The sequence below is a fragment of the Syngnathus typhle genome, linkage group LG21 (assembly GCF_033458585.1).
Source record: "Syngnathus typhle isolate RoL2023-S1 ecotype Sweden linkage group LG21, RoL_Styp_1.0, whole genome shotgun sequence".
NCBI classification, from domain to species: Eukaryota; Metazoa; Chordata; class Actinopteri; order Syngnathiformes; family Syngnathidae; genus Syngnathus; species Syngnathus typhle.
In genome coordinates this window covers 2,213,268-2,236,293 of record NC_083758.1, presented here as the reverse complement: position 1 = coordinate 2,236,293, position 23,026 = coordinate 2,213,268, and the positions used below count along the sequence as shown (strand labels likewise).

The 23,026-nt window shown below is 40.8% G+C and overlaps 4 protein-coding genes across 5 annotated transcripts in view; 2 read left to right on the top strand and 2 right to left on the bottom strand.

The window, feature by feature from the left end:
* Nucleotides 1–13,647, bottom strand: LOC133145673 (protein bicaudal D homolog 1-like). The gene is made up of 11 exons (XM_061269329.1): nt 13,104–13,647; nt 7,116–7,328; nt 6,797–6,949; nt 6,140–6,444; nt 5,880–6,054; nt 4,949–5,431; nt 4,412–4,590; nt 3,888–4,281; nt 3,589–3,783; nt 3,243–3,394; nt 1–2,342 (listed from the first exon to the last, which is right to left on the bottom strand). Exons 1-11 carry the CDS (start codon nt 13,326–13,328, stop codon nt 1,421–1,423), a joined length of 3,396 nt encoding a protein of 1,131 aa, XP_061125313.1. The 5' UTR covers nt 13,329–13,647; the 3' UTR covers nt 1–1,420.
* Nucleotides 13,648–14,485: 838 nt separating this feature from the next.
* Nucleotides 14,486–18,747, top strand: strap (serine/threonine kinase receptor associated protein). The gene is made up of 9 exons (XM_061268987.1): nt 14,486–14,927; nt 15,548–15,683; nt 16,083–16,164; nt 16,238–16,310; nt 16,374–16,473; nt 16,555–16,692; nt 17,320–17,456; nt 17,591–17,740; nt 17,975–18,747. Exons 1-9 carry the CDS (start codon nt 14,816–14,818, stop codon nt 18,034–18,036), a joined length of 990 nt encoding a protein of 329 aa, XP_061124971.1. The 5' UTR covers nt 14,486–14,815; the 3' UTR covers nt 18,037–18,747.
* A 134-nt stretch (nt 18,748–18,881) lies between these two features.
* Nucleotides 18,882–22,321, top strand: spx (spexin hormone). Of its 2 annotated transcripts, XM_061268989.1 has the most exons (6): nt 18,882–19,337; nt 19,554–19,634; nt 19,792–19,849; nt 19,936–19,998; nt 21,178–21,264; nt 22,192–22,321. In XM_061268989.1, exons 1-6 carry the CDS (start codon nt 19,332–19,334, stop codon nt 22,254–22,256), a joined length of 360 nt encoding a protein of 119 aa, XP_061124973.1. In that variant the 5' UTR covers nt 18,882–19,331; the 3' UTR covers nt 22,257–22,321. The 2 variants fall into 2 exon arrangements, with proteins under 2 accessions (XP_061124973.1, XP_061124972.1); XM_061268988.1 differs by having other exon boundaries at nt 18,882–19,634.
* The window catches only part of gys2 (glycogen synthase 2), a 96,471-nt gene continuing 95,657 nt past the window's right edge, over nt 22,213–23,026 (bottom strand). Inside the window, exons 16-17 of the mRNA XM_061268986.1 lie at nt 22,773–23,026; nt 22,213–22,352 (exon numbers count right to left, since the gene is read on the bottom strand). Coding sequence (XP_061124970.1) covers nt 22,805–23,026 — 222 coding nt within the window. The 3' untranslated portion in view covers nt 22,213–22,352; nt 22,773–22,804. The remainder of the gene's footprint in view (nt 22,353–22,772) is intronic.

Below are 23,026 nucleotides of genomic sequence, written 5' to 3'. Positions count from 1 at the left end.
GTAAGCAGTTGTCTGTATTGTGAAAAGAACAATTTAAATATCTTTGGACATATACATAAGTGAAAGCAATCAAGGCCATACAAAATATTTCAGAATAATAGGCATCATCAGTGTAGCAACAGCAATATAGCCTAAAGTGCAAGTGTAGAAAAATGAAATTAGAAGAGCAGACAAATAAATTCAACAGAAGATATGCTACAAATTATATGTGTAAATAACATTAAAAGGTGTCTGACATTGACTGCATCAATCATTGAATGCCACGATATACGTTCAAAATTTTCCATACGTCAGATGGCTAAAGCTAACATTAGCTCTGGTGTCCATGTGCGTTACAATATGCTAATGCTAATACATAACATAATTGCTTTGGAGATAAGTTTTTGCTGTACAATTTGCACACAACCACGCGCCTCTCGACATTTCCATATCTTTTTTTTTTTTTAGGATAAACTTTTACGTCACCATCTTGTGCATGACTGGCTGTCATTGGGAAGGAAATTCATTAGCTTGTACAGCTTGTCCACTTTAGTTTATTCAGTACAGCAGAATTAATAAATACTGCAGTGAAAAAGCATGTCAGTGTTGGAAGTGATAAATACACTTAGATTAAACACAAAACCAGAAAAATCAAAACAAACAAACTTAACAAAAATCAGAATAAAAGTCTAAACACTAATTATCAAATTTCCTCATCTAGTGGCTGTAGATTTTTTAAATTTATTAAACTGCAAATTTGATTGAGCGTATATGAGGGGCGGGGTGGGGCTTGCTTTTTGACACTTTTAGAAATATTTTCACACATTTCTCACTAAGAATTAAATCAGCTTGGTTAATACATAGACAACTGAAAGGATTTCCACATTCAAGTGTGTAGGCTGTATTAACCAACTTCATCCCAGACAGCACACTTTAGTCCTTTACTTCAAAGTGTAAAAACACTTGCAGATGACCATTTGTGGATAAAGAATGTGAGTTTCAATATCATTTCAAACAGAGTGGATAGCACACTGATAAAGGCTATGTGATAGTCCAGTGAATATCAGAATTCTTTTGTTCTTTTTAACAAATCTTGCATGTGAGTTGTCAACTCAAAATGCTAAAAAAGTCTGTTAATGTCCCCGTTTCGACTACGTAAAGAGCCGAACAGAATCCATTCCTGAATCCAGAATCCTTCCATTTCTTTCGATCACAGAAAGAAATGGAAGGCAGGGCCACTTGTGCTCCTGGTATCAACTCCCTGAGAAATGTCACAAAATATTCCAAATCCATTGGCCAAAGTGTAGGCACAGGAAAATAGAAAACGGGAAAAGGGACGCCACATGTTTTCCTCCTCTCTGTGAACTCACACAACTCAAGTAACAGAAAAAGAGAACTTATGCAAGTTTTAGTTTCAACAAGGAGGAACAAAAATGTAGGGTCAATGTCTGGGTCGGTAGGAACTGTAATATCTGGGGTAGAGAGGAGTATAGTGGCTAGAGTGGCTGTATGATGTCGTGCCGGAAGGGCTGTAGTAGATGGGTGAATAACTGTGGGAGGAAGACGGAGAGTGGGAAGAAGAGTAGTGAGAGGACGACGAGGGAATGTGATGCACCGAGGTACCAGTCAACCTGGACAACGGACGAGTCCGGGGTAATGGGCTCCACAAAGAGCGTTTGAGACCCAGTAATGGGGATCGATATGGAGACGAAGGGGCGGAGCCTGCTTGGTTAGGTCTGGTTGTTGTCATGGTAGTGGTTTGAGTATCTGGGGTGACATGTCTTGAAGGAGTCGCGCTACGGGAGAAAGGCGATGTAATTCGGAAACTTTGGGAATCAACGACAAGCGTTCGCATTCCAAGAGTCCACCGCGACTGAGTAAGCCTTTGAGGGGTTGAGGATGGGGTTGACACCTCCAGTGACGGGGAACTTTCTACCATCAGAGTTTCGACTGTCGAGGCGATCGCTGGTGACGATGGACTGCGGCAGGGTATGTGTGATATAGGGGATGTCAGAGTTAAGGACGAGTCTGTAGCAGTAGAAACAACTGATGTTGGACTATTAAGGCAGGAAGGGGAGGAGCAACTGGGGACCAAGTTCGAACCAGAGCCCTGCACCAAATCTGAGGCTGAAGCTGAGGTTGCGAGACTTACTTTGGGGGCGCTGGTCTTCCTGCGGGTCACCCTGCTCCCACGGTTATGGTGTGTTTGCTCTTGATCGAATGCCAAGTCCTCAAGACGCTGGGTGAGGGCCAATTTTTGTTGAATGGCCATTCGCAGGAGATAGTTCAATGTCTTCTTTTCATCCTCAGCTGCGGCCAGCTGTCTTTGCATCTCATCCAGCTGGGTCAAATACTCATCGCACCTGAGGGATAAAAAGATTAGGCTCAAAACATGTAATGAACAAAAAGCAAGACGATATGATATGACGTGGATATAACAACCAAATTCTCATGGATCTGGTTAATCACTGCCAACATGTTAAATAATTGTGTCCTCTAACTATTGGACGTGGAGCGTAGGTTTCTAGCCAATACAGTAAGAACCCTGTTTGACCCCTTTGGGCCACTATACTTAAGTTAAGTTAAAGTCCCAATGATCGTCACACGAATCTGGGTGTGGTGAAATTTATCCTCTGCATTTAACCCATCCCCGTGTGATTTTGATCCATCCCCTGGGGGAGAGGGGAGCAGTGAGCAGCAGCGGTGCCGCGCTCGGGAATCATTTGGTTATCTAACCCCCCAATTCCAACCCTTAATGCCAAGCAGGAAGGCAATGGGTCCCATTTTTATATTATTTGGTATGACCCGGCCGGGGTTTGAACCCACAACCTTCCAGTCTCAGGGGGCACACTCTACCACTAGGCCATTGAGCTGGTACTTCTGTGAGTTAGCTCAAATATTGTCAGTTTCTTTATGTACTAGTTAAAATGGGCGTGTGGTCAATATGAGTGAGCTCCTTCGCAAGGTTGAATGCAACTTTTGAGACACTTTGCAAGTTTTTTCGTGGAGAATTTGACTGCTCACCTTGGAGAATTAATCGAGAATTGATTCCCAATGAGAGCTCCAGCAAAAGACTCAAGGCAGACAGAATATATTCTCAGGCTCTTCCTCAAAATATTATCTTGGACCCTTATCTGCTAGATTTGGATGCTGCCAGACATTTGATTATCCTGTGCTTTGTGTCACTGTTCAGGTCTGTATAGCAACTCGACAATGTGGTTTGGCGTCTGAATTTTTTTCATTGCTTGCATCGGCTCACTGACCTGGTGGCAAACATTGCTCGTACAGAGGAGAAAGTGGCCGCATCCTCTTTTAAGGCCTTTAACTCGTTCCTTAGCTTTGTCATTGTGTCGGTCACCATTGACTTCTCTGCCTCATACTTGCTCTTCAGGTTAGTAAGAGCCCCCTCTGCTGTCTGTGAAAAATACACACAGATACACATCACCCGAAACATCAGCAAATTTAAAAAATAATTGCTTGGCGTCGTGATCAGAAAAGGCTACTAGCTAAAACAAAGGAAATGTAACATCTGGTTTGAATCCTTGCAGTGATTGTCCCATGTCGTCTTTGTCTCATGCTCCCAATTATTCCGCTAACCCTAACACCCACCTGTTTGTTAGCTTTGAGGACCAGCCGGAGAGTGGCTATCTGCTCTCTCTTGGTGCTGAGTAGAGATTTCAGCTTCAGGATCTCCTCCAAACAGCTTTCTTTGTCCTTGTCAAGCAAAGGAGCCAGTTCCCTTGCTGCAGATCTCTGCCTGGACAGCTGAAGAGCCCGATCCACTGCTCTCTGCAGGTGCTTTACCTGAGAATCGAGATTGAAATGTTTTAGAAATAAATCAAATCCGGTGAAGGAAACAAGTACAGAGTAGTAGAAATGAAAATAAAGATATGTAAAGTCAACTTTACCTGCTCTCGGATGATGGCGTTGAGGTTGTAGATGTTCAAGGGCTCTCTTCGTAGCTCACCAGCTGGCTCCAGGGCGGGCGATGAGGATGACGAAGACGATGATGAGGCACTGATGCTAGGTGACCGGGTCGGAGGACTGTAGGAAGTCAGGCTTTGCTCCGATTGACCCCGAATAAGCTCCTTGTCCCCCTCTTTACTGTCTCTCCCTCTATCCCCACCGGATAGCGGTTCTTTGGACGGAGACTCGGAGGGACTCCGGGACTCCCCGGAAGTTGAGGTTGTGGAAGTAGCGGTGGCCAGTCTCCTGGCAAGGCGTGGCGTGAGGAGAACTTTACTGTTGTCGGCAGACATGGCTTTGAGAGTGGCGGAAAGGCCCCTGAGCCCTCTGCCCTGTCTAGAAGAGAAAATAGAGATACTTGGGAGTTTCAAGTAGAGTTGAAGGTCGTTTGTACACCAGAGCTTTATCATTTGCCAGAATGGCTAATAGTGTAAATACATGCGACTAAAACCAGCGTGAGTACTACCTGTAGTAGTCCAGCATGACACGGTTGGGTGTGTCGTTGTTGCAGAGACAGACATGGTGGTAGAGCTGGGCAAGCTCCTCACTCAGCATCACCAGCTCATCCTGAGCTGCATTTAGAGCCCCTTGGCTCTCACCGGCTGCCGACTGAGCCGCCTGCAACTCAGCCTCCAATCTAGAAATCTGACATGGGACATCTCAGTCATTCCAGAATAACCCAAGAGCACTTTAGCTTGAGGGTACAAACTAATGGACAATTTTTTTCCTGTATGGTTTTCTGATACACAGCTGAATTTATTGTTCCGTTAATCACAGCAAGTCATCCAGGTCCTCGGCAGTAGAGCAGCCCCAAACCACGACAGTGTTTGATTGTTGGCAAGATGTTGTTGAATTTTGTTACAAAGGATGTGTCCACTAGAGATTTTTTTTTTTGGGTCAAATTACACAACGATTTGAGACACAAGATCTATTAGCTGTCAAATCTAAATAGACGTATTTGTGGATTTATGGTAATACAAAAAGACAGAGAATATAAACTTACCTTCTCTTTCCCCTCGTGGCAGCTCTTTTCTAATGCTGTTACCTTCCTCTCCAGTCTCTGTTGCAGAGCATTTCCTCTTGGCTTCTCATGCGCTTCCCCACACTGAGCCAACCTGTCCCGCAGGGCTTTCACTTCCAACTTGAGCTCAACCACCTCGGTCACAGCCACCTGGTATTTGCATTGCAAGATCTCCAAACCTGGTGACTGGTATGGAAATACTGGACTTTTACACACTGTGCCATGCTCATCCTCATTTTCGTCCCCAACTTCGGTTTTCTCATGGTCAAGTCCCTTAAGGTCTTCGGGGTTGAGCAGAGAATCAAAACTGGTCTGGCCCCCTTGCTGTCCACGGCATAGGGCGGTGACCTCATGGCTAAGGCGGAGGGTCTTCTCGTGTTGTTCAGACAGAGCACCCTGGGTGTGTTTGAGCTGCGTCTGGGATTCCTGCAAACTGTCTATGAGTGCTACTTTCTCACGTTCCACCTGAAAGGAGCAGAAGTTACCATATTTTTAAGATGCAAAACCTGAAGGGCGATTTGAAATGAAAGTTTATCAGCCTGGGGAATGAGCAATAAAAGCAAACACTCTGCTGGACTGTAGTCGATGGCACAGTTGAATGGGAAATAAATACGATTTTATCTGGTACACGGTGGTTTTGAAACGTACGGTATACTAATATGGGAATTATATGTTGGAATAAAAAAGGACAAGTGAATATCTGTGGCTCAGGGACTGAAGTGTGCACAGTGGGAATGCTGTCTGTCAGCATCGTTTTACACAAAATTACTCACGAGCGTTTGGATTTAAATAGGATTTAAACGTTCTGTTATGAATTTAGCAGATGTTGAAATAATTTCATACGTCATTCTGACACTCACGATAAAGAAGATACCAAGTCGGTTCTACAAAAAGAAACTTTAAAGGATCTCACGATTAACAGCTGTTGCTTGAGCTTCTGAACCTCTGTCAGGTTCATCTCGCTGAAGAGGTCTGACGTCGCCACACCTTCGGTTTTACGACTCGTCCTCCGACATTCTCTGTTACCACCAGCCACCGTCGCTGAAGCTGTTGCCATTTGTGTTGCACCTTGGACATGGCCATTACATCTGTAGGTTCAGAATAAAACTGTTGGTAAGGCTCTTGACATGCATCTTATAGTGGTTTGACTTTTCAGAGGTTCTGTTGTAATACCTTAACGGATCTTCTGCGGTTGGCGAGAGCAAAGTTGTAGGAGTAGCTGTGCCGCTGGGTGGTGCCGACGTGAACGTCAGGTGTGCGCTGCCAGTGTACGCCACATCGCACATGCTCAGATGATGAACCAGCTCTCTGCGCATGTGATTCTTCTGCTCACGCTCGCTCTTCAGCGACTCCAGTGCTTCCTCCAGATGGGAGTCAGAGATGTCCTTCAAACGCAGCGCATCCTGCAACTGGCTGTCAAGAACATCTGTCTCTTCTTCCAAAACCTTGATTTCATGTTTTAAGCCTTCATATTCAACCTGAATCGTAAATCGAGGTAAAAATCAATTAGTTTGATTTGCTATCAATAAATGGGTCACAGTTAGATTATCAAAATTTCAAATCTCTGCATGTTCTCCTTGTCCTTTGTCGGTTTATTCCCAGATCCTAAAACAAGTTTCTTAGGTAATTTGAAAACTATACATTTCTCAATGTTATGGATAACATTTGCTCCAAGTCCAAGCTACACTCCACGACACCCTAAAAAAAAATAAAAAATTCACAGAACATCCGGGTAGGTCAGTAGTTATTTAAAAATCACTCCATGGGATTTCAAAATTTCCAAATAATTTGTTGCTGTGTTGCAGTCATGATCCACGTAGAAATCTGTACCTGATTCTGTTTGAGGGTTGAAACCAGTTTCTGCAGAGAAATGTTTTCCTCTTCCAGCTCCGTGTAGTCCTGAATCAACCTTGCCTCTCGAAACTTGTACTCCCCGATCTCTTCTCGCATGCGGCTACGCTGTAGCTCCAACATTTCATTACTCTGCTGAGACAAAGCAAGAAGAAAGAAAGGCCACTTTTGTATTACAGTGTTCTGATTCGACTTAGTGTGCTTAGAACTACAGCTTTTGCCTTTAGTATCCAATTGGATTTAAATCCATGTGTTTTCTTGTTCTGAGTCACTTCATATGCGTAACTCTGCACTTTACCTCTCGTAATTCCTGTAGCAGGCAGCTCAGATGGTCATTGTCGGCTTGTGCATTGGCCGCAGTGGCCTGGCTGTGCTTGACCTCGGCCTGAAGCTCCAAGAGCCGGCCCATGTAGTAAGCTTCCTTGGTAGCAGACTCCTGCAGCAGTGTCTCCTCGTTGGTCTCGCCATCCTCGGCCACCTTACGCTGGGTGGAGTAGGCCTGACCAAATGCCTGGGTGGAGCGAAAATGTGTAAAGCATGAGCTGTTCGGATAATTCAATCAATCAATCAATCAATCAATCAATCAATCAATCAATCAATCAGACATGTTGACATGGAAATCTCATTCTCAGTTTGTTATGTCTTTGTCTTAACCAGTGTTGGGAAAGCTAAAGCTACAAGCTATTCTCTATTAAATATACAAGACAAAGATAACCAGCTAGCTAAGCTACAGCAACACTTAAACACTGTACACTGTCACAAGGATAACCATAGGAAAGCATGCTGGGAAAGCTTATGTGGCGATCGTAAAGTTAGTAAAGTTAGAAAAGTAATTGATTAATTGTGTTTGTTATAGCATCCTTGTTTTAAGTGTTTTGATTTTTCATCAAATAAAATATGAATATCAATGTTGGTAAATTAGTTTGATACACTAATATAATACAATTTTGTCTTCTTTAAAACGTTGGTGGGCCAGTCTGAGTGATGAAAATTACAGGGCTGAAAATGAGTCTGGTTAATATTAACATACCGTATTTTCCGGACTATAAGGCGCACCTAAAAACCTAAAATTTTCTCAAAAGCCGACAGTGCGCCTAATAGTCCGATGCGCCTTATATATGAATCAAATTCCTAAATTTAAACTGGCCCGAACCATTGTGTCATGAAATCAATCATAAGTGGCCCGCTGAAGACTATGAATCATGAATAAAAGAGACTATGGATCATTATTTTGTGATTATAAGGTAACTTGTTGCGTCTGAAGTTGAAATAAAAAAGATAAAATGGAGAATGATTTGATTTGGATTAAAAATCTGACATGATGCATTAATGGTGCGCCTTATATAAGGACAAAGTTTTAAAATGGGCCATTCATTGAAGGTGCGCCTTATAGTCCGGTGCGCCTTATAGTCCGGAAAATACGGTAATTGGTGTTTACCGTATACTTAACAACAAAAAAGTGAGCATATGGAAGTTTTCTACGAGCACAAAGCCAAGATGAATTGTGAAGAAAATCAAAAAGGAAATCAAAGATTCTCTCAAAATATGACATAGCCACTGAACTGGAGACAAATTAAACCTGAAGAAGGCAAGGAACATTAGGGGAAAACAGTAAATTGATCCAGATCCTCCAGAGATCATATAACTTGAGATCTGTAGATGTCCTTTCTTTCTTTCTTTCTTTCTTTCTTTCTTTCTTTCTTTCTTTCTTTCTTTCTTTCTTTCTTTCTTTCTTTCTTTCTTTCTTTCTTTCTTTCTTTCTTTCTATTTTGCTTGCCTTCCTTCCTTCCTTCCTTCCTTCCTTCCTTCCTTCCTTCATTTGTTTATTCGTTTACCTACCTGTCTATTTATTTATTTATTTATTTATTCCTAAAGATGTTATTGATCCTTTTATGACTGAGATTTGTTTTTAAATGTCCCCACTTTTGTGTTCTCTATTGTATTATGCAATTTTTGCTATGTAAAGCACCGTGCTTGCTTTTAAATTGTTAAATAAAGTCAAATAAAGACGGATTGGAGTGATTGGAATGGATTTTTGAAGCGAAACATTCATAATTGATAAATGTCAAGATTTTGAGATTAAGAGATTTAACATGAAAGAGAAATAATTCAAAAATAATAATAAATTGGGATGAAAAAATAGACAGCAGTAGTTGTCCATCAACCGGTTCAGGGTGTCCCCCGCCTACTGCCCGATGACCGCTGGGATAGGCTCCAGCACGCCCGCGACCCCCATCGGGACAAAGCGGTACAGAAAATGGATGGATGGATGGATAGTTGTCCATATAAAATCACCCACAATCTGGGATTCACTCACTCACTCACTCACTCACTCACTCACTCACTCACTCACTCACTCACTCACTCACTCACTCACTCACTCACTCACCCACTCACTCACTCTGAGTCATCTTACAACCTGGTAGCTGTTCTCATGTTTATTGATTAGTAGCTCTATTTTAGTATTTGCTGACTTGTACGGTGTATATAATAAGTCAGATAAAAATCAAGGTTGAACATTTTCTGCACCGCGTATCCTCACTTGGGTTGTGGGGATGCTGACTTTGTAATCTTATAGTTCCATCACCTGAAGTCAAAATTCAGTGTGAATCATCGTATTCCGAATTTAAATCACACCACAATCCCACATGTTCATGCAATAACCTGGTTCACAATTTCATTAGACAGTTTTTGTATGATTTGAATGAGGCAAAATAACATGCTTTTTCTCTCGAATATATTGTTATAATCATAATAGATGTACTGTAATTATTTTCTGTATAAAAATTAAATTTGGTGTTCAAAAAGTCTTTTTTTCAAACTTGAATCTTGAAAAAGAGGCGGTCGTCTTATAATCAGGGTCGTCTTATATTTGGGTCAATACGATATATGTGGAGAGTGGTGGTATAATGGTGTAGCATAAATGAATGGATTGCCGATTAACTCATTCACTCCCATAGATGGCTATTGACGTTAAAGATCCATTCTAACTGGGCTGGCAGTGATTGAGTTAATAGCAACTCAGGTTTAACGACTGCATTAACCTTCAGCGCCTCTATGGGCACCACATCTGTTTTTAGATTATTTTATAAAGATAACAGATAAAAAATACTTTTTAAATTTGATGGTTATTTACATTTAAACAATCATATGTTTTCATTTCCTTTTGTTTCGTGCTTCTTGTATTCTTGCTTCTTGGTCATTATAGAGTTGCTAGAACAACAAATCTAGTGGTAATTTGAGATTTTTTCACAGTACTGTGCCCAACCTTTGCCCAGTGCGCCAAATGAGGATTTAGAGCATAATCAATAATGAGTCTGTCTGGTATAAATCAATACTGTAATGTAATGAGTGTTGTTTTCTTACTCCAGATCTTTAGACTCAATCTTGTTCAAATGAATCTTAAAGGTGTTCCAATAGGCGTTGCGTGTGATGTATTTGTGGTGAGAGAAGTGTTGATGAAGAATGCACGAGCCAGAAGCATCAGTGTTAAAAGGTGGAGGAGTACTTGTTCCGTTACTTTTCTGTTATGTCACTATCAATGACACGCCTCTCTGCTTGGTATGACGTCATTAGTGATTGTCGGTCAGCTTTCTAGCAAGGTTTTAGGACAATATGAGCTTCATTTTGGTGTTCTCTGTGAAATTCAAGTGCTAGGGCGTTTTATTATGTTTAATCATTTGACCTGTCTTTATGAATGTCTTTGAGCTGTAACTTCCGGGTCTCTAGCTCTTTTGGTTATGAATAACACAGAGCCACAGAGCAGAAGCACTCAAGAGCAGACTAACTGCCTGAAAAATGCATGTGTGGAAATGCGCCTGCCCGGCACACACTCACAATAGCATACGCACGTTTGGAAGTGTCGTCATGAATTATTTATAACGATGAGGTCATGATCATTTCATCAGGGATTTTGAATGTTCAATGTCGTTGTTTATATAATGTGGATTTTATATCAAACTTCAGGTTTCTGTTAAACTATAGACAATTTAATGAAAAATCTTCTGATGTTGCTGAACTGAAATCTGAATCTGAAATGAAAACGCGTAATAAGTTTACGTCAGTCCTAGTAGTCTTGCTCTATGACTCCTATAGCAGATCGGTTAGATCTCGGGTTACCACATGAGTGTCTGTCTCATGGAGTTATTAAGTTAACGCCATGTTGAAACACAGAAAAGCAATTTGGCCCAAATTTTATCTAGATCCAGCCTGTGTGGGTGTATTCTGGAGGCACTCTAATATATACTGCAACTACACAAATTAACCATTTTCATATGATTTGAAATCTAATAGTTGCTCCTAGCTGTACCCCACCGGTCGAGCTGTCAAAATTAATTGATTAATAGAAATTAAGACCTCTTGTGTGATATTGTTTGAATGTTATTTAGTTATTTTGTATCGCTTAACAATACCAGATAGACAATAGTAAATGGGAAAAAATGGTTTTGAAATTCACTTTTGTGCAAAAAAAAATGTTATCCAATTATTTGATAAATTAATCGATAGAATAATCGATTCTAAAAATATTCGATAGTGACAGCCCTACTCCACAATGATCTATTCAAAATATAGATTCTGATAAAAGTTGTATTCAGACATGATTCCTGACGAACCCGGACTTCCACATATCTCCGCCACTGATGTTGATTAGCTGCTTAGCCGTCTCTATTGTAAATGAATTAAAGGTCCGCACGCTCAAAATTGTGGGATGGTCTCTTAGGGGGAAAATGGAAGAAAAAAAAGAATTTGATAGCACCGCATCCTGCCCCAAAAGGTGGCGACCCACTGGGCATCTGCCCTGCATGCCAGATGACCAATCCAGTCTAGTACACATGTCTCTGCATCATCAATTTCCTGACATGCCATTTTTGTATTGTATCAAAACAAAATACAGGTGAATGAAATTATAAGGAATTTCATACATGAAAGGAATCTCCAATATTTTCCCTTAATGAGCTTCGAATTGACGGATGAAAACAACATTGTTGTCTTGCTCATGTCAGGAGTAGTGTTGAGAACAATGGAGCAATGACAGGATGAGGACAGTAAAACAAAAGGCCGGTGCCAAGGGAGTGGAATGAAGTATTTTTAAATCTGATTATCCCTCCTCTCTTCATCCATTTATTTTCCATTACTCTGCCATAGTATGTCCCTTAGCACCAGTGCACTCTTTATTTCGTTTTTAATAATAAAGAAGTTAGAAAGGGAATAAAGGCAGAATTTGTCAGATGTGCTCTTTTGGGAAGAGGAATTAACAACTTACTGACTGAATCGCTTAAGGCTCAGATATAAAGCCAATTTTGAAGATGTAATCTAAATAATCCCCTCCGCGAGATAAAAAAAAATTGAATTTTGCAGGTGTTTAGAAAGCAAGATTTTGGTCATTCAACACTTAACTTGAACTCCCATTGATGTCAAACATACATTTTTTTAGTGGGCTGGCAATGAATGAGTGAGCAGAAGTTCAGGCACTCACTTAGTAAATCTTATGTTTGGCAAACTTTGTAGCTTTACTCACACTTGAACACAAAATGCAAAATTAGACAGGAAGTAAATCTGAGCTATGGCCAATGGCAGCTATTGCGCAATTGTGCTCATTGTGTTTTACTCTTCTTCCAATTAATAAAGATTTGAAAAGTGCATTTGTGACTGTGGCTTTTCTTTGTCACATGTGAGGGCATTCAAGTAAGTATAAGTCCCACAAAACAAATGGATGCATGCATTCTACATAGAAAAAGTATTTGAACTATCTACAGTCATTTTTAGTTAATTTAAACCATTTGATTCTCTACCATTACAAATATACTGTTAACAAATCCATCAAAATCGTTTACAGGACATTAGGCTTGATATTCTTATTTGTCTTATTAGATGTTTGTAGCAACCCCGTTGTGAGGTCAGCAGACTATATTATGCTGCGTGCAAATGGAAAAAGATGCCAACAAATGTAATTGCCTTGATGGCCACTCGACTCAAGTCTTGGAATTGTATAGGATTTTTCTTATTAGTTTTCCCTCGGCTTTATCACTTAGTACACTCTTAGATACACTGTCGGTTAATTTGCCGCTGTTCAAAAACTGTTATAGCTACTGCATTTTTCCAATTTTCAATCTGTTATTCAAGAGTAATATTTGAAGCTGATGAGGCAAATTGCCAGTCAGTGATGAGTCGACCTATACATGACTCAAATCATGAAAGTATGTAGAAATTTAAAATTATTCTCTTTTGTCCTATACCAATTCTTTACTTTTTCCAATTAACAAAACCGTACCCCTGCTGAGCCCACCTCCTGCAGCTGTTCCAACTCCAGCCTCAGAGCCTCCTGATCGGCCTCGAGCTCGGCACACTGCTGCTTCAAGCTCTGGTTCTCCTCCAGAACTGCCAGCCCGCACTCCGCCGCCCTGATCTTCTCGCGGTTGGCCTCCGCCAGCTCCCGAGTCAGGCGCTCCACCTCGGCCCGACACTGCTCCACCGTGTCTCCGCATCCTCCCGCTGCTCCACCAGCGGCCATCGCCCCTCTCCTCCCTCCCTGCGTCGGATGAGCGGAACTGCGCGTCCGCAGGAGGGAGACACAGCAGACTAGAAATCCACACCGCCACCCTTTGAGGATTAAGCTGCTTCAAATCGCGCGTAGAAAACAACCAAATATCCACAAAGAGCTCTCATCCTCAACGCCAGATTGAGTCATCACCGGCCACATGACGCTTCAAGTGATGCAGCCCTCATGATCCGCATCCGCGTCCACTCCCTCTGTTTTCTGCTTATTCACCAGGTTCCAGCCGCCATCTGTCCTCGCAGCCGAGAAGCAGGACATTCCCTTTGTTTGATCTAGCTGCAGATACAGGTTACAGGACAGTTAGGACTACAGCGCGCTGCCTATAGTAACACCGCACGCCCGTTTACATGGCATGAACGGCTGTAATAGATTTCAGAACAAATAGGAAATACTACTCATTGAATTAAAAAAACAACTCACAAAAATACATTGAGAATGAGATTACTATTAATCAAAATAAAAGAATGCAATTTGTAACAAAACAGCCCATTTGCGAGGAAAATACATCAAAAGTAATCATATTACTAGCAGCAGCAGCAGCAGCAGTAATAGTGTTGAAGGAAAAATGATCCCTCCCCAAAAAATTTGGTTAAAAATTGGGTCAGTTAAAAAAATCGTAATAAATTGTTGCAGCTGTACATAAATTCAAATTTAATGTAACGTGTTTCGTGAGCGTCATAGTATCCAGCAGGGGGCGAAAGACATCAACTCAAAAACACTTGGAGAGGCCGCCTCAAAATAAAATCATCCCGCTGGTGTCGTTAAAAAATACAAATTAAAAAAAAAAAAAAAGTGACGTTGGATTCAAATATTTTAGAATTACTACAAAATACATACACAAATCGTTGAATTGTGAGCCTATGGCAAAAATGATATTTATATTAGAAATTATTATTATGATTTATTTTGTAAAAGCCAAATTAAATTAAAAAAATGGATCAATTTGCAAAAAGGTTCACTTTTGAGAGGGTCGAGTAACTGAATCGGCTGGGTCGTACGTGATTTCATCGGCATGACTCGCCATTTACAATGCGTCAAGTCATACTATACACATAAAGAAATGTTTTATTTTGAAACCGCATCCCCGGAAGTGTAACCCCGCTGTGGCAAACGGAATACCGGGTTATATTAACCCCGTAGTCGTTCCACCGCATTGCACGTTGCTAGTTAGTTGCTATGTTGTAGCTATTAGCACGAGAGCCATTCCTTTGCTGGGAAGGGAAACCCGCCGTTCAAGTTGGGCTAAAGAATACGCTGAATTTTCTCCTTTTTGTACCTGTAAAACAGTCACAAGCTGGCACTTCAATACAACGCATATCGCCTCGTAAACTTAGAGCGTGTTTCCCTTCCCCTGTTAGCCTCACCAGCTAGCTAGTAGATTAAGTGCCACCCGGTTCTTGCCCCCACTTAGTGCGAGCCGTCATCTACCCAACTGGAGGACCATGGCGATGAGACAGACACCGCTCACTTGTTCCGGTCATACTAGGCCTGTGGTGGATTTGGCCTTCAGTGGAATCACTCCTTATGGCTACTTTCTCATCAGCGCCTGCAAAGGTGAGACCAGATTTTCTTTTTAATTTGTATTACAGGAACTCACCCATCGTTATTTCTCCTAATTTTGAATCGATTTTGTCCATTATCAACTGCAGTATGTATTCTGGTGTAGTCCTTTAACAAATTTAACATGCAGTGCTGCAACCTATGCTCAGGAAACCGGGTCTTGATCAAGATGTTTTGTCATAAATTTGACCCATTTCCAAGCTGTCTTTCAATTTGAAAATTCTAAAAAATAGAAATGTGGTACACTCAGTTGAAATCCGTCTTAGATGACAACCTGATACTGGAGACTACAGCCAGGTTTACATGGAGACTTTTCTCTTTTATCATTCTACTTGAAATCACTTTAAATTAGGATCTGTGGTCACTTTTTTCACGTGATTTGATCTAGTCTGATTTGTCGTTTACATGCCTTGGTTGCTCTGAGTCCCCCTCTTCCCCATTGTCATATGGTGTTCCACAGGGTTAAATTTGGGGGGGCCTCTGGTGTTTTCATTTTATTTTCTGACCTTGGGTTCCATTTTAAGAAATTTTATCCCTTTTGAGATTGCGTTTTTTCTGTCTGGAGTAAGTCAACTTTCCAGAAACATTTCACTTTATTTTTCCTGTTTGTTTAGATGGCAAGCCCATGATGCGCCAGGGAGACACAGGAGACTGGATTGGAACGTTTCTGGGTCACAAAGGTGCTGTTTGGGGAGCCACTCTGAACACCGACGCCACCAAGGCAGCCACTGCTGCGGCCGACTTCTCAGCGTGAGTGGACTGTTATAGAAATATCCTCACACAATTATTTTAAACCTTCTAAAACGTCCTGTTTTGAGGAGGCAATAATAACACCCCACCCGTTCTATTGCGACACCAATGATTTGTGACTTTTGTTACCATGGCTACCGGGAGCAACAAATCGTTTGTGAAAACAAATCACCTAAACCAGACAGACTAGAATTGGAATAATAAACAATCTTCTGTTTGTTGTGGTTCAGCACTGCTGTGGCAAAACAGCACCCAAAACGTCAAAATGGGATCCACAGATCCTAAAAGAGTTGTTTAGTTTATGATGTCTAGCAATTCTTCTACTGGATTTCAAATATTAATTGGTTAAACATCACAAGGATAACCTATATTTAGTTCTGTACTCAATATGCTTTCCAGGAAAGTGTGGGATGCTGTCAGTGGTGATGAAGTCCTCACGTTGGCTCACAAACATATTGTCAAGACCGTTACCTTTACTCAGGTGAGTGGGGAACTATTTTGTCGAACAGTTGTAGTAGAAATTCATGTAACTCTGTCAAGCGTTTTCATTTTAGGATAGTAACTGTCTATTGACTGGAGGAAATGATAAGCTCCTGCGGATCTACGATCTCAGTAGCCCAGAAGCAGGTGCGTAAAGAAGTGAAATTCAGTTTTTATTTACATTCACGGGGACATATGTTGTGTCTCCAGCACCACAGGAAATCGCCGGTCATACCTCGCCAATCAAGAAGGCCCTGTGGTGTAATGACGACAAACAAATTCTGTCAGCAGCAGAGGATAAAACCATACGGTCAGTGGAATGAAACTTTACATTTACTTGACATGGAATCATTCTCCAGTTAGTTATCAAACGTTTTTTGAACATTACCAGATTGTGGGACAGGACCTCAATGGAGGTGGTAAAGACGCTGACGTTTGATACGTCGGTGAGCAGCATGGAGTATGTGGTCGACAGTGAAATTCTCGTGATCACATACGGAAAGACGATCGCTTTCTACAATGCTCTCAGGTAGGTCAGAGTGAAGCCTTGCCGCAAACAGATCATTCAAAAGAAAAAATAATCTGGAAAGTGCCATCGGATTCATTTTCCTTTTAAAATCATCTATTTGTGCTGTAGAGCTGTCAAAAGAGCTGTTAATTTATTATCACATTAATCGGCAACTTTTAATAATTGATTAATCATTTACAGGCATTTTTGTCAGCCTCAACAACAACTCATTTTTGTATTATCATTTGTTTGACATTTGCAAACGTCTGCTTTAACTACGGAAAACCATAACCGCACAACAATCAAAAAGCTTGGGGAGTACACATGAATCCTTTTTGTGCAATATTGTTTAATTATTTACTTGTTTTAATCACGAAACCATACCAAATAAATAAAAATATGGGGAAATGTATTTGGTAATACACTTTCATGCAAAATAAAATGTTATATTATAATATAATATATACATGATAATAATACAATAATCAATTCTAAAACATATTACACTAATATAAAATATATAGTAACACCTCTATGGAGCTAAACCTCACATTCACAATTTGCAATAAAGGTGGACTCTGATTTCATTCAATTTTTATACAATACAAATGTCATATTGTAACAATAAGATGTCATTTAATTATTCAGCCTTGACCTGATCAAGTCTGTAGATGCCCCAGCTACCATCAACTCTGCGTCCCTCCACCCAGACAAGGACTTTTTTGTTGCCGGTGGAGAGGACTTCAAGCTTTATAAATTTGACTACAGCACCAAGGAAGAGCTGGGTAAGAGCTTTACTGTTTGGCAATTGGTCAAAAATGAAGCAACTGTCACTTCATTCGTCTCATAAAAGCCAGCACATCACTGAGCATATTTTATCTGCAGCCAACACAATTATATTTTTTTCTTCCATCCGCAGAATCTTATAAAGGTCATTTTGGTCCTGTGCACTGTGTCCGCTTCAGTCCGGACGGCGAGCTGTACGCCAGCGGCTCTGAAGATGGCACACTTCGTCTGTGGCAAACAGCAGTGGGGAAAACCTATGGCCTCTGGAAATGTGTTCTTCCTGGTAATATTTCCCTTTATGGCCTTAGGAATTATGATTCGATTTATTATTTCGGAAAGGTAGATTAGCTAATTAGTCCGTGAGGTTAAATGGAGGCAACTGTACGCTATTGTTTGTTGTAGACTCTTCACCATTAGTCCGAAAGTCTTCGGTTCTGTGAATATCTTTGTATCAAGACTATTTATTACATTTGTTATGTCCTGAAGTCAATCCCAAATAATGTCAATTTTCTTTCAGAGGAACTTGCGGCAGAGAACTCGGAGCAGATATACACTTCACCGCCTGAAATTAAAGCCTAAAGAGAAGTGTGCTGCTGATTAGGGGGTGAAAAACAAGACACAAGGAAGACGCAACTGACATGGTGGTCCCGGTTCGAGTTCTATCAGGCCCCAGCATGGAGAAGAAGAGTCCAGGGCATCTCCATCGATAAGGAACCGATGTTGGAAAATATGGCTGACTCGTCTGTCATAAAACACACACACACACACTGACACACACACACGCTGACACACCCACACGGTTTTATGCAGGCATGTAGACAATAAGGGCTACAGAGATAAGCAGTAGAGCTATACGTGTGTCGCTCATTCATAGCTGCCTGCTTTCTCTCTGATCAGCCTTGGTTTGCGTGTTTAGTGTAACACTCATACATGTGAACATTGCTCAGTTCAATTTTGGTTAGATTTCAGTATTTAATGAGCTGGACCCAGGCTTTTTTCCCCCAGTTCAATCACAATGCAGGAGGCCTGTTTTGCTACTTTAAAGAGCTTTTCTTTAATTGATTTAAAGATTCACCGATGCCGTACTCGTTATGAAAAAGACAATTGTAAATGTCAATGATTGTTTTGTGACAAAATGGAAAGGGAAGAAATGTCACCATTTTCTTTTTTGGTTGATTATTATTAACCAGTGGTTGAATAAAGAAGTGTCGCTGTTTTATTTCAATGTAATGCAAACAAAGCCAGACAATACTCTAATTATTTCTTGAAAATTAAAGTGAAAAATGTTAAGTATTGCATAGATTTTATTACCCCCAAAAATGGAACCTTGAAAATTGAGTTTATGATGAACCAAATTTAATTGTTGTGTAGCCTGCTCTCACCAGAATTGCAAATACATTGAATGGGTTGGTAGTTAGAATTGCATAAGACTCATTCATTCTTCCATTGTTTGCTTTTATGCGCAACGGTCAAACATCAATACTCTGTAGGACACTATTGACATCAACTGACTCATTTTCTATTGGCCTTCCTTCCCTGCACCCTACAATATCATTTTGAAAAACTGCACCGTTCGCGAAGCTGGAATTGCTTACAGCAGCGTTTTTAATTCAGAAATATTTACAGCATACTACATCAATGAACACGATAAATTGATCGGTAGCCTCCATTCATTTGCGCTCTTGGCACCCGCCCACTCCGTTCATCAAACTTGTGACCTATTGGTACAAGCATGAAGAGGGGAGCCACTGGGAGGCTTTGCCGTCTTGAGGATATAAATACGAGGAGGAGGAAGAGCAGCTTAAGTCATTCAGGACCTTTTCACCCGTATCCGCTTGGCTTCTGGACACCAAATTTGTGAGATATTGTTCACCATGAAAGTAAGTATTAAGATTCCCTCAAATGACACTATGGAAGATTTAATTTGTAACAATGTTGCGTTTTAATTGATTCTTCAAGACTGTTATAGTGGCTGGAGTTTTCAGCTATTTTTAATATTTTGAATGTCTCGTAAGCAAATCACATAATATGCAAATGGTGTTATAATCCAAAAATTATGTTATGACATTGTATATTAAATGATTTTGCCTCTACAGGGTTTGAAGACTGTCACTTTAATTTATATTCTCACTCTCTTACTGGTTGCATTTGTCACGCAAAGCCAGAGTGCACCGAAGGTAAAGTTTGGTTTCCTTACGTTTTTCTTAAATTACCAGAAATATGAACAATGCCCAATTCATCTTCTGTAATTTTTTTTAAAATGTCTTATTTAAACATATGTTTGTGTGTATAATTTAATTTTTTTAATCTGTTTCCCCCCCCCCTAACTTTAAGGGCTCTTTTCAAAGGAGAAACTGGACACCGCAGGCTATGATGTACCTTAAAGGGACTCGTACGTACTGTAGCTCAATTCACATTTTAGTTACTTCAAAAGTTTTATTCTGCAAATTTCATGCTTTACTCTGTGAAATTTCTCAGAAGGACGCAGGTTCATCTCAGAAGACCGGAAAGAGGGAGACGTGTATGACACTTTACATTTAGGTACCAGTATAAATTACTACATGAGTAAAAGTGAATTATAAAATATTTCTGTAATTGCTAAACAGCTAGAAACAGTTGACATTAAAAATAAAAAAAAACATCACTATTACGGGTCCCAAAATCTTTGACTCCCGTATAACAAAAGTATTTTGGTTAGGTGTCTAGACGTCTAAAAAAATACGCAACATAATGTGGAGAAGTGAAAACACGGACTCGTTGCTTTCCATCCCAAATTTCCTCTATTTAATACAATCAATGATCAAATTGCTTCACAAGTACATTATGAAAATTTATAATCAACAAAAATAAGTTTATGTTATTAGTTTTTTCAATAGTTAAGCATGCATCGGTATTTTTGCTGGCTTCTGAAATATACAGAGTCGAATCATTTATACTGTGATTTCAGATCAAATAACGAGCATTGTTACTCAAAAAGCTGTTAAGAGGACTTATTTTTAAACAAAACGCTGGGAAGGCTTTTCTATAGCGACCGAATATTTATACTGGATTTAAAATAACCAAACATTTTGACATTCTACAATCTAAACGAATCAACATTATCCAAAGCGCAATACAAATTACGTTGGGAGCTTCAGCGCAGCCAACAGCGCCGCCTTGTGGTAGTCCAACCACGTTTCCGCTAGCAAAGCATTAAAAAGCCTCGTACGCCGTGCGTACCCGCCGACAACCCCAACGATAACGCACACCCACTTCGCAAAGATACTTATTCCACATTTATCACGTAAACGTCACAAAACGTTTCAACTATTCCATTAGAAGTACTTTCTAAACATAACTGACCTGACACATTAGTAATGTGGAAAAGGCGTGAAGACACGGACGGACACAACGTTTGTTCAAAAGGGAGTTCCCTACACTTAACTGGGCACCTGAGCGCAACAACAGTCAAACACAATGGTTCCGTTCTCACCTCCCACCCCCCTACATTTATCAAAAATTATTTGAAAACTATATTTTCATTAACATTTGCGAAGAGAATAAATTCCAAGTACAGCATATGCTCGTTTCAGCAAAAATATTTGTGACCACATGTTTTTGAGAGTCATATCAATATGGTTTAAGAAACCATAAGTAAAGTGAATTAAAACAACCAGAAATTAAATATTCTTTGTTTGGAACAAATTTAAACCATCGAAAATAATATTTGTTTCTCAACAGAGACCCGCAGTCAGAACACAGAAAAGCTGAGCGTGGACCAAGCTGCCACCATTTTGCTCAACTTTTTGCAGCAGGCCAGTGATGGAGGTAAAACCAGAGTAAAATGTGTTTTTTATTCTCTATTTATCCATCCATCCATCCATCCATCCATCCATCCATCCATCCATCCATCCATCTTCTTCCGCTTATCCGGGGTCGGGTCGCGGGGGCAGCAGCTTCAGGAGGGACTCCCAGACTTCCCTCTACCCAGCCACTTCATCTAGCTCATCCCGGGGGATCCCAAGGCGTTCCCAGGCCAGCTGAGAGACATAGTCTCTCCAGAGCGTCCTGGGTCGTCCCCGGGGTCTCCTACCGGTGGGACATGCCCGGAACACCTCCCCAGGGAGGCGTCCAGGAGGCATCCTGATGAGATGCCCGAGCCACCTCATCTGGCTCCTCTCAACGTGGAGGAGCAGCGACTCTACTCCGAGTCTCTCCCGGATGACCGAACTTCTAACCCTATCTCTAAGGGAGAGCCCTGCGGAGGAAACTCACTTCGGTCGCTTGTATCCGGGATCTCGTTCTTTCGGTCACGACCCATAGCTCGTGACCATAGGTGAGGGTAGGAGCGTAAAACGACCGGTAAATTGAGAGCTTTGCCTTTTGGCTCAGCTCTCTCTTTACCACGACGGACCGGTACAAAGTCCGCATTACTGCTCTATGCTCTAATTCTCTATTTATTTATTTATTTATGTCTATTCAGGCTGAGAAACAACAGATTCCATCATTTGTTCAGATTTGTTTTACACAGGCACCCAGTCATGATTGTTACTGAAATCATTTTTTTACAGTAATTATCTCAAATAAATTGTATTCAAGGGTTTCATCTTATTATTATTTATTATTTACGTATCATTGTAGCAACATTTAGCATCCAGAGATAAGTGCATATTAAAACAAATCAGACAATTTGAAGGAACTGATGCGCTGTTCCCACTGAAATCTAATCGTCTTGTCTTTTTCTTTTTTGCATAGCTGTTGAAAACCCAGAGGAGGTGTACTTTCAGGAAATGCCAGTGTGGAAGAGAGAATACTTCTGAAAGCGCTCCACTTCGTAGTTTGAAAGATGTCGTTATTCATTTTTGCGTGGAGGAGAAGAAAAGGTCTTTTGTATGTTCCATCAGCAAATCTGAAAACTGTATATTTGAAATGTGGTGTTTTAATAAACATAATTTAAACTGATAACATGATTTCTGTGAGAATATCTGAAGTTGCATTCATGATTTGATATTACAGCATTTCTATCCATACGTGCTTCGAAATAGATAGGCCAGACATTTTCCCAAAATTCACACCCTGATTACAACTTTTTTGTAACGTTAGAAAGTTTTTCTCTGGTTTTCCCCCTCTTCATCAAGGGATCACGGGGTTGGCGCAAATATTCTTTTTTTTCCTTTTTTTTTTTACGTACCCCAAGAATTCTCCAGAAAACAAAAATGGAAATTCTTTATATGTTCGCTAGAAGAGACAGGGTGAAAATGTTGAAAAAATATCCCGGAAAAATCGTAAACTAAACATCAATTATCTGTCCTGGCACCTGCATATTCTCAATTTACCTTCTTTTGGAATCCTGGAAATCAGTGAAATCTCAGTTTCCAGATTCCCCTGGTTGTTTCTTCTTGCCCTCTGGCGCAGCACCCAGGACGAAGGGCGCCTTTATGTTCAATCGGTCCTTTTCGGCCTCCTCGTCTTCATCGTAGGGTTCATCATCATCGTCATCCTCCACGTCGCTGTGGTGGGGTGTGGAGTGGACAGACACGGACGGAGAGGGGGGCACCGAGTAAGGCCGGGGGTAGCGGAAACCTTCCGT

Excerpts from the sequence above, each read along its gene's own strand:
- strap (XM_061268987.1), top strand. The coding sequence starts at position 14,816 with ATGGCGATGAGACAGACACCGCTCACTTGTTCCGGTCATACTAGGCCT. Across the intron at positions 16,311-16,373 it reads TCTCAGTAGCCCAGAAGCAG|CACCACAGGAAATCGCCGGT; the intron begins GTGCGTAAAGAA and ends TTGTGTCTCCAG. Across the intron at positions 16,474-16,554 it reads GCAGAGGATAAAACCATACG|ATTGTGGGACAGGACCTCAA; the intron begins GTCAGTGGAATG and ends GAACATTACCAG.
- spx (XM_061268988.1), top strand. The coding sequence starts at position 19,536 with ATGATTTTGCCTCTACAGGGTTTGAAGACTGTCACTTTAATTTATATT. Across the intron at positions 19,850-19,935 it reads GATGTACCTTAAAGGGACTC|AAGGACGCAGGTTCATCTCA; the intron begins GTACGTACTGTA and ends GAAATTTCTCAG. Across the intron at positions 19,999-21,177 it reads GTATGACACTTTACATTTAG|AGACCCGCAGTCAGAACACA; the intron begins GTACCAGTATAA and ends GTTTCTCAACAG.
- LOC133145673 (XM_061269329.1), bottom strand. The coding sequence starts at position 13,328 with ATGGCCGCTGGTGGAGCAGCGGGAGGATGCGGAGACACGGTGGAGCAG. Across the intron at positions 4,591-4,948 it reads GCCACGAGGGGAAAGAGAAG|ATTTCTAGATTGGAGGCTGA; the intron begins GTAAGTTTATAT and ends GTCCCATGTCAG. Across the intron at positions 4,282-4,411 it reads GTCATGCTGGACTACTACAG|ACAGGGCAGAGGGCTCAGGG; the intron begins GTAGTACTCACG and ends TTTCTCTTCTAG.